The following is a 13,699-nucleotide window of genomic DNA, read 5'->3' on the forward strand; positions in this document are numbered from 1 at the left end:
CGAGTGAAGTATTTAAAAGCTTGACTTTAACACAATTCCTTCTCAAATCAGATGTTTAAGCCCTTTTCTTCCAAGTTACCTTGCATCTACAGTTTGTTTAAAAGCCTAATCTGTTCCAGAGCATGACAAATACCCTTTTGATTTTGCCGTAATAAGGCATTTGCATACATTTCTCTTATTTCACAGCACACAGAGTTTAGAGCGGGGAATGAACGCTGTAATTTGATGGCCTTGACACAGTTGACATTAATCGTAAACTGTCTAGTGATTGGCACTTTCCCAGCAATTGTCGATCTAGAGGTAAACCTGTTTCCTTCACCGACTGGTGCAGCCTTCCATAATAGCCATGATTTAATTTAGCTATTTAACCTGTAATTCCAGCAATATTTATTGAAGAGCAAGGGGAGAAAATTGGGCCATTAGGCGCTGAGGATGAATACATTGAGATGAAAATGAACACGCCTAACTGGTAGTTGACCTTCGCGTTTTGTAGCAGTTTTTATTAGCGCGGGCCACAGTAATTACTGCAAATTGAATCATAGAGAAAACTGAAATCATTTGGTAATGAGCATTTTTATTCGTTATTACACTTTCCGACTGGGCTGTGAGGTATGAAGTCTCCGCTCAGGGCCGGCATGCACTCCTGAGAGGATTCCAGTACATGGAAGCCCGGCTAAATTAACACTGCCGAATATTTTTTCTCAGATCTGCGCCGTGAAACGGTGTTAACCAGCTTCTCCCACTCACACCTCTTACGGGTATAAAGACATTCATTATAAAAATCTCTCTTCTTTTTTTTTTAACCAGATGATTTTCTCCTCGAACCTGAGGTGATGTTTTGTTGTTTGGTTTGTTACAGACGGTGGCTGGATTTTGTTGTGTGCCATCTTTAAAACAACATTCTCTCACATCCTTAGATGTTGTTTTTCTGAGCCAGAGAGAGATTGGGGGTGGGGATGCCAATTTATTTGTGAGCATTGTCTTTTTTGGACGGCATATGGCACGTCCTGTAAGACGTTGCAAGATGCAAATTCAGGGGAGTCTGACTTTAAATGAAGCAGTGACAGTGACAGGAGCCCTTTTGAAGAGCACACATCACAGTACTCAAGGGAGGAACAGCAGGGGAGACCCACAATGCCGTGCGGCTCTCTCATTCTCTCTCTCTCTCTTTCTCCCCTCTCTGTCTGCACCACCCACCTCTTCCTTACAGTACGATGGCATTCATCATACAAGAGCCCAGCATTACTGTATGCATGCAGCCCTCATTTACAGGCTTATCCAGCACTCTCCATTCCTCAAAGGGAGGCTAGCCATAGTTGAAATCCTGCAGCCATAACATCATCTTAGTTCTACCAATGTTTACAGTCTTATTTTGTGTTTTATCTGAAGTGTCTTACTTTGTTAGCGTATAGCGGTTAGCGTGAGGTGACATGCTGTGTCGTTTACGTATCCATGGATTATTTCCCTGTTCTCACAAGGGACACCAATTTGCCCCCCCCTCTCGCCTCCCTCCGTAGATTCAGATAGACAAGTATTTTGCCTCACAATTGCATCTCTGTTTGATGCGGTCATCTGGTTGAATAGAGACGTGTGGGGATTCTTTACACTTAGCTGCACAGTGCTTTGCAGCCAGACGCCGCGCTTGAATGAGGCTGCCGCCATGTTTCACGAGAACTGTCTCTGCTCTGCAAAACAGCAGCTTGAGTCCTAATTAATGGGACATGCGTCGCTCTGCATATCTTTCCGAGGAGAATCTAACTTAATTTTCGAGCAAGGTGTCCACACTAATTATCGTTCAACAGAATAGTCATCCCGAAGCCTGTGGAGTTTAGTCCCTCTAAATTATCATTAATCAATATTACAAAAAAATAAATAAAAAATAGTCTGGGAGAGCACGCCAGGATAGGGATGAAGATGGAGCTTATTAGAAACGTCTCAGAAGAAGTTTACATGAGGCAGGCCTTACTCTAAACAACCATAATAAAACCAGAGAGTTAAGCTTTGGCGAATCAGCAGAATTACCTGAATTGGATGTACCGAATCTTTTTTTGTGTGTGTGTGTGTGTGTGGGTGGGGTGGGTGGGTTGGGGGGGGGGGTTGTATGGAATATGAAGGAACAGTGTAGTCTGGGATGTGATTTCAATGTTACTCTCTTAGAAAAATTACCCATAATTCTAAGCTGTCAAATTTAGCACATCACGGTACTCTTAAATGCGTTTTCAACACAAGTACCCTTAACCTGTTCTTATTAACAATTACGGAAATTTTTCACTTTTCAGCAGCTTCATTTTAATTTTGTTTCAAGTTGAAAAACGTTTCCAGACCACCATGATGAAGCACTTATGTCTCAAAGGCATCTCGGTCAGTGGCGTGACTCTCTTTACAGTACTATGACTGTAGTTTCTGTTGGAAATTTGGATAGCATAACTGTAAATGCCGAAAATGGGACACCGGACTCCCTCGTGGGCTCAGAAAAGCTACCGTGCACGAGTGAGCTAGTTTCTCGCTCTCCCTTTCTTTCTTGTGCGCGCTTTTCCCTCTTTCCTCTGTTAGCTATCCAAGAAGCCCCCTGCCAAAGCTGTGTGTGAACCACAGCCAAACAAAACACAGGCAGCCGTCCAGGCCAGCGCGGCACGCTTCCACTAATAGAGAGAGAAAAGCTTCCAGACCCAACACGCTACTTACAGGACGGCAAAATTCTTTACGCTAGATAATAACTTAATGACAGCCTAAATGAAGTCCCTATAGTGAAAACCACTGTCAGCAAATGAGCACCTCATTAAAAGATGCTATATCCCTTTCCTCCCCCCTCCCTGTCAATTTATAACCCGCCTTTATTGTGTCAAAAATCTCAAATTCCTGGAGATTTTTCTCCTTTGTCCTCGCAAGACAATCTGCTTGTGTCTCATTCACTAACACACACACACATTCACCCTATGCTTACAAAGCAAATAATTTAAACTATGTAATAATTTATGCCAAAGCAAAAATTTTTTGCTTTTTAACTCTCACTCCTTTTTTATTATTATAATTTTTTTTTTATATGATGATATGGTGTACTTTTAATCTCATTTATGGTGCAAACAACAAAAGCCAATCCATTCACTAAGCACATCTTCAGGTGTAATTTACACTCAAACATTGGCCTTGTCACTGTTAACGACTACCGCAAAATAAGCGTCATGGTAAATTTGTGACACTGACTGTGAACTGTAATATAAAGATGGCAAATTGCAGAGAATACATGTTGAATAATTTTTATTCCTCTTTTATTTTATTTATTTTTATTTTTTTTTATTTTTTTTTTTTTTGGGTGTGAGGTGTAGTGTGTATTATTGTACCTCTCAGTGCGATGCTGAAACCTATTAACTGTCATCTTTTTATTTTTTTGGTTAATGTGTCTTTAAGCCCGGCCGTTTAAATCAGTGTGTGCGAAGAGCCACGATTGTTATTAGTGATAATTTCTCTTTAATTGAATTGGGGTCTGCATGCACGACTGATACTGACGATGACACACACTTTCATACAAAACCTTCCTCGTTCTCCTCTCCCGCCCGGCAGCTGGGCCTCGTTGGGAATATCTAATTGAAAATAGAATCAGCCAGTGCTCAGCATGAGAAACTAATCACTTAAAACTTATCAGCAGAATGGGCAGGCTGCTATTTGGCCCTTTCATTTCCAAATCTGAGAAATCTAAATCATCATAATGCACTACAACAATAAAAAAAAAAAAAAAAAAAAAAAAAAAAAAAAAAAAGATGTAATGTGGTAAAAAAAAAAAAAAAAATTGTAATTTAGCTTCATGCTTTTTATTGTATTTGCAAAGGTAAATGTGTACATATCTGTGCTTGTATACATAACTATGACTTTTATGAGATTTATTGGTGGATGCTATCTGAAGCAATCTTTTAAAGTAAATTTTAGTTTTATTATTGTGTATGTGTGTTGGTATATATGTAAAAAAAATATTAATCAATTTAACAATAAAATCAATTTAAAATAGCCTAACAAAACCGGACTCATAATCCAATAAAAAAAAAAAAAAATGTTTTTTTTTTTTTTTTTTGGAAATCACATTACGATTGTTATGTTTTGTGCATTCCATTTTATTTTGCCTTGGGTATGTCTGCATTTATGTATGCATTTTTGTATTTAGGAATGTGTGTTTTAGGTGCATAGTTAGTATTAGCACATTTAATATTTATGTATCACTTTGTAAAATATTACCTGTATAAAAGTGTGTCGTGTGATATTTAGGTCTAAATGATTCCTTATGGTTATTTTAGGTGGAAATGTGTGCAAATGTGTGTGTTGATACAAGAATCAGCGCCTCATGCTGACACATAAACCGGGGATGCATCCACCTAAACTCGTAGTGTTAGTAGCAAGAGAAGTGCTGCACGTTTTCTCTCCCGCTCTCTATCCCTCTCTCTGCCTCTCTCTTCCTTTTTTCATATGGAAATGTGAAATAATAGGGTGATTAAATAGAGCTGTATATTAAAGTACAGCTGACATTAGAATTAGCATAATGTGCTCTCGCCTCGGGCTGCATACTTTATTTGCCATCTGCGTCGGACTCCAATCCTCTCGGGAGTGCAGGCGCTGAACACTTCTCAATAAACTCACGCCCGAGTCCCTTCAGCACGGCCACAAATACCATTTCAGGCAGCGGCCATTGATTCGTCTTAATTGTGGGGCAGAAATGAACATTCGGCCCCCTGATGACTTCTGTTTGTCTGCGAGAGTATCAGCTAGTACAGTAGCCTGTGTTTTACGCCCCGGTAGTTAGCATAGAGAAAGGCGCTCTCTCTTTCTCTTCTCTTCTCTTTTCTCTCTTCTCTCTCTCTCCCTCTCTCTCTCTTTCTCTCTCACACACACAGAGGAAAAGGACAGTGCCTGGTAAACACAGACACTACTTGTTTTCTAGGCCTCCTTTACATGGAGCATTAGTCTTTGAAAGCATCTGCCATAAAACAACAAGAGGAGGTTGGAGGGTTGTGTGTGTGTTTTATGCGTGTTTGCATATATGGGGCTTACGCTCTGTCCACTGTAATTAAGTCAAAGGCTTTGCAGGACAACGGTAGAGGTAAACAGATGTTCTTATAAATGTACAACATCCACATAATAACATCTAGTGGAGAATGCATTTTTTTTCTCAGCGAACCTTTAAAATGTATTTAAGTGCTTAAAAAATGTTTCATCTTTCGAAGGTTCAAATGGTATAAATCTCAACAGTAATTATAAAATGTACCTTTCTCCCCTATTGCATTTTTTTATTAATTAGTATCAGGAGTTATTCAAAATCCAATAGGCAATCATTACTGCAAACTTAACTTATCTGTTGTATCAAAAAGCAAATTGCGCTTTTTTCAGAACTGTCTTGAGGTCACTTTGACCATAGGAAAAAATAATTGTAGAAGCTTACAATAAAACAGTGGTTGGAGTGTATTTCTTAGAGTTTAGACCAATCTGAAACCGATATTAGCATATGATTTATTATTTTATTTTAAACAATAAATATGTGTGTGTGTGTGTGTGTGTGTGTGTGGTTATTAAATGGCATTGGGTCAGACCCCAAACAGTACTTGAAGTTCAAACTATTGATGATGATATTTCTCTAAGCACAGAAAGGGTGTTATGATACCTGCAGAAGAAAATGTCACATTTTGGGATGCATTTTTTTATGTTGTTAATGTGGCACTTTTGAAAATTTAATATGTGCACAGCACTACTCCTTTTTTACTAATTTACATGTTTGTGTGCTTACTGTTCAAATTGCTTGATGAAATATTGCATCTCAGTACACCAATAAGATGAAGCTTTAGGCTACTGCTGTATATAATCCCTTGTCTCTATTTCTTTCAGATGAAAACACGCTCCCCTGTTTAGCATTGCTCTTCGGCAGCATGTAAAGGAATGCTAGAACAGATACTAACCATTCATTCTCTCTGCTCTTTTTGATCCTTCACAATGGCCATGATTGAAATAGACACCCATGAGGTCTTCCTAGTCCCAGCTCCTCCGAGCCCTGTGTGTGACTGCTGCCCCATTGTTCTTTCTACAGTCACTCGCTCTCGCTCTCGCACACATAAATATATATGAAAACACTCATAAAGGTACACAAAGCACAGCCAGAAATCAAATACCCGAACAATTACATCAGCATATGTTATTCTGTGTATCCTAAATTGCCACATTAGGTCAGAACAGCAAGCTTTCATGTAATAAATAAATGAAACTCATTTGCTAGTACACAATTACAATTTCGACTTTGTAGATTCTTTTAACACCAGGGCCCCTGGAGTACAGCAGAGATGGTTTAGAGATCCTTTTTCATTGCATTCTCAGTACACTTGGCTTGTTTGTGCTGCAATGGTAATGAGTCCCCTTTGCATGGTGAAACCGGTGTAACAGTGAAGTTGTAGCATCAATTAGTCATGTACAGTTAAAGCTCCAGAGCTGCACCAAGCACAGGAGCCACATTTTAACACATCCTCTGATCTGAGAACTGATACTGTTCACACTTTACCTGAACCCAGAGTGAATGCAGACTTCACACGTTCACTTGCTGGTATTTAATTATGATTAAAATACCTGAAATATGTATACAATAAAATTGTTATCAGTGAAATTGTTCAATTAATTCACTAGTGAGCCATTTTTTTTCTTTCTCTATTCAAATTTGCTCTCAGAGAAGCAGTGATTCACTGTAATGTCATTAAGAAGGGAGGGGTCTTTCCAGGAAGTGTAACTATAGTATAAGATAAAAATGTGAGACGAAGTAAGAAAAACAATCTTGATAAATTCTTAATGGAACAGTAAATAATACCCTTGAGCTGTTTTAAATGCCACAGACTTTAACACTCACACCGGTGTGCTTTTTTCCCCCCATAGCCTCTTAAATCACAGGCAGTGTTTTCACTCTTTATTTGAAACCATTTATCTTGATGTGTGCTCCCCCTTTCCCCAACCCACACCCTCCTCTCTCATTTTTTATTTGTTTCTTTGAGGAGACAACTTAAGTTTATTTGTTTGATAGTGATGAGAGTCCCCTAAATCACAGTTTAAGTTGTACTTTTCCAATTTGGTGACATATTACTCTGGCATCCTAGGACAGTCTCAGTGCTTGGAGGGTTTCCCAGTTTAGAGTGTTCTTGCCTGGCATTATGCTTCTAAAATGAGTCAGTCGTTTGTAAAAGCGAAGATTAAAGACAAGTTGAAATGGGGAATGCGATGTTCCCACAGCACCAACCCTTCGTGGAGCAGAATGGAAATTGACTTGTCACAGCTCTGTTAAGTATGAGTTGCCCTGTTCATGTGACAGCCTGATGAGTACACGAAAATGGCCATTGGCCAAAGTGTTCAATACCTCAAACCTTTGTTCTTTGTAACATGTAATCATGCTTGACCCTATGCCTCATTTTTTATCAGGTCAGGTTTATTTACCAGGCTTAAATTTCTGGCATTCTGACACAAGTGTTGCGAAAGTGACCTACAGAGGTTTTAAACTGAAACAAAAATAAAGATCTTTGTTGTTTTCTGCTTGGTTACAGGTAGAGATGAACCTTCGAGTTACATATGCACAACGTGCAAACAGCCCTTTACCAACGCCTGGTTCCTCCTGCAGCACGCTCAGAACATGCATGGGATCCGCATCTACTTGGAGACCAACCCCTCAAATACCTCCCTGACCCCACGGATCACTATTCCTCCCCCTATTGGTGCTGAATCCATACCACAGTCCCCATTAACCAACTTTTTAGGGGACAACAACCCCTTCCACCTCCTACGGATGACTGGGCCTCTACTCCGAGAGCCCCCACCAGGCTTTGTTGAAAACCGCCTGCCTAACACGCCTCCCTTTGTCAGCCCCCCTCCTCGCCATCACTTAGATCCCCATCGCCTAGAACGCCTTAGCGCAGAGGAAATGGGTTTAATCTCCCAGCATCCCAGTGCCTTTGAGAGAGTGATGCGCATGACACCCATGGCCATCGAATCCCAGTCCATGGATTTCTCCCGCCGACTTAGAGAGCTTGCTGGAAACAACAACTCCACTCCACCGCTGTCACCAAGCCGTGCCAACCCTATGCATCGCCTCCTCAATCCCAACCCCTTTCAGCCCAGCCCGAAGTCGCCCTTTCTGAGCACCCCTCCACTGCCTCCCATGCCCCCTAACAGCACCACCCCGCCACAGACACAGGCCAAGTCAAAGTCCTGTGAGTTCTGTGGCAAGACCTTCAAGTTTCAGAGTAATTTGGTTGTTCATCGGCGAAGCCACACGGGTGAGAAACCCTACAAGTGCCAGCTGTGTGACCATGCCTGTTCTCAGGCTAGCAAACTGAAACGCCACATGAAGACCCACATGCACAAGTCTGGCTCTATGACAGGGCGCTCTGACGATGGCCTGTCCACCACCAGTTCACCCGAGCCAGGCACTAGTGACGTCACCGGGGAGGGTATGAAGAACAGAGATGGTGACTTTAGAGGTGAGGGCATGGGCCCTGAAAATGAAGAAGAGGAGGAAGAGGAAGAAGAGGAGGAACTAGAAAATGAAAGCAGGCCTGAGTCAAACTTCAGCATGGACTCTGAGTTCAGTCGGAATAGGGAAAATGGTTCAAAGCCACCTTCAGATGAGAAGAACCTCTCCTTGGGGAAGATGGTGGAAAATGTAGGTCTCAGTTCTATCCAGCAGTACAATAACTTAATAGTTGACAATCGGAAAAGGCTTCCGTTCTCCAAAAGGATGTCAGAAGGGCAGAGGGATGCAGGTGACAACGATTCAGTAGTGGGGGAAATGGACCAAGTGGAGCGTGCAACTGTGAATGGAAGGAACTGTGGCTCAGGCGACTCTTTCTCAGGCCTGTTTCCCCGCAAGCCCACTCCCATCACCAGCCCCAGCCTCTCCAACTCATCTAACAAGAGGATCAAAATTGAAAAGGATTTGGACATACCCCCAGCCCCCCTAATCCCATCTGAAAATGTTTACTCCCAGTGGCTAGTGGGCTATGCAGCATCCCGCCACTTCATCAAAGATCCCTTTCTTGGCTTCACCGATTCCAGACAATCTCCATTTGCCACCTCCTCGGAGCACTCTTCCGAGAACGGCAGCCTGCGATTCTCCACGCCGCCAGGGGACCTGTTGGACGGGGGCCTCTCCGGCCGCAGTGGTACCGCTAGCGGAGGCAGCACCCCACACTTGGGTGGGGGGCCGGGCCGGCCCAGCTCAAAAGAAAGCAGGAGGAGTGACACTTGTGAATACTGTGGGAAGGTGTTCAAGAACTGTAGCAATCTGACAGTGCACAGACGCAGCCACACAGGCGAGAGGCCCTACAAGTGTGAGCTTTGCAACTACGCCTGCGCCCAGAGCAGCAAGCTCACCCGCCACATGAAGACACACGGCCAGCTCGGTAAGGAAGTGTACCGCTGTGACATTTGCCAAATGCCCTTCAGCGTCTACAGCACGCTCGAGAAACACATGAAAAAGTGGCATGGGGAACATTTGATGACGAATGAGGTCAAAATTGAACAAGCAGAGAGAAGCTAAGCCAGATTTCCTATTTTGCCTCACAATTCCTTGATTATTAAAGGGGTAGCTGGATACTCTGTTTTTTTTTTTTTTTTTTAATTTTTTTTTTTAGTTTTTGTTGCTTTTCTGTTTGTTTGTTTTTTTCAGATTAATGGTTTGTGTTAGTTTTGTCCTAAGAAACTGCCATCTGAGAATGATAAAGACATTGAAGAAGAGAGAGAGAAAAAAAAAGTACAAATTAATTTGGAGCTGGTATGTCACCTATCTATTAGTGGATACATTAGACAATATTTTATATGGAGCCTTTAACTGTGCAATAATTTCTGTATTTATTGGATTTTTTATGTTTTGACATACAGTATGCAGGTTCATTTTTTATTTCATCATTTTTTATTCCATTATCTTATGATTTATTTCAAATGCTGAGATTTTGTTTAAACCCAAAAGACATCCTGAGATTTTTGTTTGTTTGTTTTTAGCAAAACAGAGTATCATTTGAGAAATCCATAGGCCGCTGCTTATGATGTAGATTATTTAAGCTACACATGTAATTTCTTGAAGAGAAGCCGCATTCAATCTTCAAATTTTGAAGAAAAGCTGAATTGAGAAAGCTTTGTCTTTCTTTTGTTTTCCTTTTTTGTTTATTATTCATACTTACAAAACGAGCGGACAACAATCCTTAGACCGTGTAGCACGAACTGATTTTAAACATGTCAATCTAATTGGGAATGTGGCACTGAATATCAGTTCTAACAGTAAATCTTAAGAGGACTGTGAGGCTTAAAACCTCCGTCTACCCGAAAGGAGAGGGGACTATAAAAACAGACAAAAGTCAAGGCAGCTGCTTATCGGTACCTAGTACCGACCCAGACAACGCTAGTCATAGGATGGATTGTGTTTTAGGTCTCACTAGGTCTCAATAGTGAATTTTAATCGCCAGCACCCTCTCCATAGACACTGCACTTAATCAAACCCATTTGATTTTGCTGGACAGCACAACAGTGGTAGAAGGAAGACGGCTTTTAAACAACTCAGGGTGAGCGTATAGCTACTTCTGCCAAGTCTGCTATCTGATCTCAGCCGTCTTCTCTGATAAAGCAGTCCGGTTCTCTGGTTCAGCTCATTCACAACCCTCACCTCGTCTTCACACTTCATATTACACTGCCAACCACCCCTAAATGTCATGATCAACTCCATCTTTCCTATAAAAGTGGCTTGTCATACTACAGCGTTAAGTTAAGGGGACAGACGTCTAGGCCAGAGGATGAAACAGTTTTCGTACACTAGGAGAGTGATTTAAACACACACACACAGACACACTCACAGAAAAAGAAAGAGAGAGAAGGGTCTTTACAGTCCAATTCAGGTTATTAAACCTAAAAGCACATTAGTCAAAGGCAAGGCAGCACCACTGTTCTGTTTTCATTGACTGGCATTTAAATCTAAATATTGTTATTTTGTGTTCAGTTATGTTGTTTCATTTTTGGGTATTAGTGTCTGCAGTTCTAGAGGGAGTCACCACTTTAACCAGATTAGATTAGAATTAATTCAATTATATGTTCATCAATGTTGTCATTCTATTAGAATGTTTCTTAAATCACTTGAAACAGCCCTATGCATTTTTGTACATATATATGTATATATATATATATATATTTATCAATCATTTTGAGAAACAAATTTATACTGCACAGTAAATCTGATTATAGTTAAAAATGTGTATGATATTGATTTATCTGGTTAATCTGGTCATGTCCCTTGTGTCAGAGCCATCAGCAGGTATGCAGATTAGTCAATTGCACAGTAAAGAGTGTATGTCATGACCTGTTGAGCGTGTGCTAAAACAGTAAGACAATTTTTTTCTTTCTTTCTTCTCATTCAGGACTCCCTGTGATGTGTAGTTGAACGCATTCTCAGAAGTAGCAACACGCTTACAGAATGCACAGCTGAATTTTCCCTTTTCTTTTCTCTTCTATCCAACTGATTTATTGGCAGTTAAACAGCCTTCTTTCGACAAGATGCCCTAACCAGCGCAAACGATTGAAGCGAGGGAATATCGTGGTTTAAAAAGAGCAAAGCAAACTAATGAAATAGAAAGAGAGAGAGAGAAAGAAAAGTAAACATACACAGCTCTTTGCAGTTGACCCGCACTTTATTATTTTGATTTTCATGTTTGAAAACGTAGTGAAAACGGCTTCTGAGCAAGAAATTATGTTAAAATACGAATTTATTGGGCCTTGCTAGAGGGAGCATCTGAGATTGAAGTGCCAGTGTTGATAGGCTTGGCTTTCACAATGCTGGCACTATAAAAATGAAATTAATTTATTTGGACAGTTTTTGTACTGCCATTCAATTTGACATGAGTGTGCCTTGAATACTGATCTTCCTATTTATTGTCTTATAAGACAAATGCAACACTTTTGTGAAGCAAAGAAAAAAAAAATTAAGTCCATGTGGTTTTAATCTGCTTCTAAAAGAATAATCATAAAAACAGATACGTCATTTAAAGAACTAAGTTGATCTAAAATGTAAAGTAGCCAGCATAATACTAATGTGTGTCTATGTGTGTATATATGTATTCATATGTACATATAACTGCACAAAAACACACACAATAGACAAATATATATATATATAAATAAATATATATATAGATATAGATATGTAAAATTTTTCACTTCAGGACAAGACTGCGTCCCTTGAAAATAATGGATGATTCTTTTGCTACAGCTAGTCAAGGAAGAGGCTGGACAAAAATCAGGAACTACAGAAACTTAAAAAAAAAAAAGAAAAAAGAAAAAAATAGAGAAAAAAGTAAAACGTTTAGTGCACTCTGTCTTAAAATACGTTTACAGTATTGAAACAAGTACAAGGTTAAAATGATATGTGTATGTGTGTTTTAAACAAACAAGAATTTTCTTTTTTTTTTGTTATCAAGTTTCCTTATAAAGTTTCTCTGAATGCCATAGTGGCGTGTGTATATTGGTTTTTGGTGACGGGATTTTAAGTATATATTCATATGACATTTCTCTTGTTTACTGTAAAAGTATACCAGTATTTGTAATATTGGAGAATGCCTGGGCATTTTACAAAAAAACTATAAAAGAAAAAAAAAAAGAAAAAAAAAAGAGGAAATTAAAATAAAAAAAACATTCCCCCCCCCCCCAATTATCATTTCTTTGTTTTTCTTTTCTTTCTTCTTCTTCTTCTTCTTTTTTTTTTAAGAAGTTTCATTTTACAGTCCAATTTAAATTGTGGGTCTTTAAAATGTTTTGTCACTGTAACTGTAAAAGTCCTGAATTTTAGTAACTTTTCTGCCTTGGGTGTAAGAAAATAAAGATTAAATTAATCAAAAGAGAACTGCAATGGGGTCAGCGACATTTACGTATGGAAAGATGATCACAGGAAAAATACTGAGGTTCCTGTCATGTATATCTTTCTGATTTCTTCTTTGGTAATGGATTTTCTTAATGGCTGGAATGAAATATGTGTAGGCACTATGATGTGTTTATGTGTGTATGTTGTATATATGATATATATATATATATATATATATATATATATATATATATATATATATATATATATATATATATATATATATATATATATATATATGTACACACATTTGGCAGGATACAATTGTGAAGATTGAATTAAAAATGTACAGTTAAAGAAGAGGTTGTCTGACCTTTTACTGTAGCTACATATAAAACAGTAAATGTTTTGTTTACTCTTATCTTGGTTGTAAATAATTTTGATATGCTTGCCCAGACTTTGTTTTGTTTATATTTTTTTTTTTTTTGTTTCTTTTTTTTTATTTATATTTTTTTTTTTTTATTTGTGTTTTTTTTTATTTGTGTGTTCTGGCAGCAGTGTGTTTTTTTTTGTTTGTTTTTTTAAAACATCTGATTTTTGGGGTGTAATACCTCATGTCTGGGGCCTGTAAAGTTCAGGTTTTTTTAGCATGAGAAGAATAGAGCACAAATACAAGATGTTTTAGTTGTCCAAGTCATTATTGTGTCATCATTTTCTGATCAGGAAGTAAAGAAAAAGGTCTGGAAATTTTGGAAGGTCTTTCTCTCTCTTTCTCTCTCTGTCTGTCTCCTTCCCTCTGCACGCACACATACACACACACCCACAGGAAACAGGCTCGCTCATAATGTCTAAAAT

General features: G+C 39.2%; 1 protein-coding gene across 2 annotated transcripts in view; it reads left to right on the forward strand.

Annotated features, from left to right (window-relative positions):
- The window catches only part of LOC109099293 (B-cell lymphoma/leukemia 11B-like), a 47,111-nt gene extending 34,444 nt beyond the window's left edge, over positions 1-12,667 (forward strand). Inside the window, exons 3-4 of one of the 2 annotated variants that reach the window (XM_042773823.1) lie at positions 7,554-9,407; positions 11,409-12,667. In XM_042773823.1, the coding sequence (XP_042629757.1) occupies positions 7,554-9,407; positions 11,409-11,431 (1,877 nt within the window). In that variant the 3' untranslated portion in view covers positions 11,432-12,667. Of the gene's footprint in view, positions 1-7,553; positions 9,733-11,408 lie in introns of those variants that run through there. The other variant, XM_042773822.1, reaches the window with a different exon arrangement.
- The last annotated feature ends 1,032 nt before the right edge of the window (positions 12,668-13,699 follow it).

This window comes from Cyprinus carpio, chromosome A17, assembly GCF_018340385.1.
Source record: "Cyprinus carpio isolate SPL01 chromosome A17, ASM1834038v1, whole genome shotgun sequence".
NCBI classification, from domain to species: domain Eukaryota; kingdom Metazoa; phylum Chordata; class Actinopteri; order Cypriniformes; family Cyprinidae; genus Cyprinus; species Cyprinus carpio.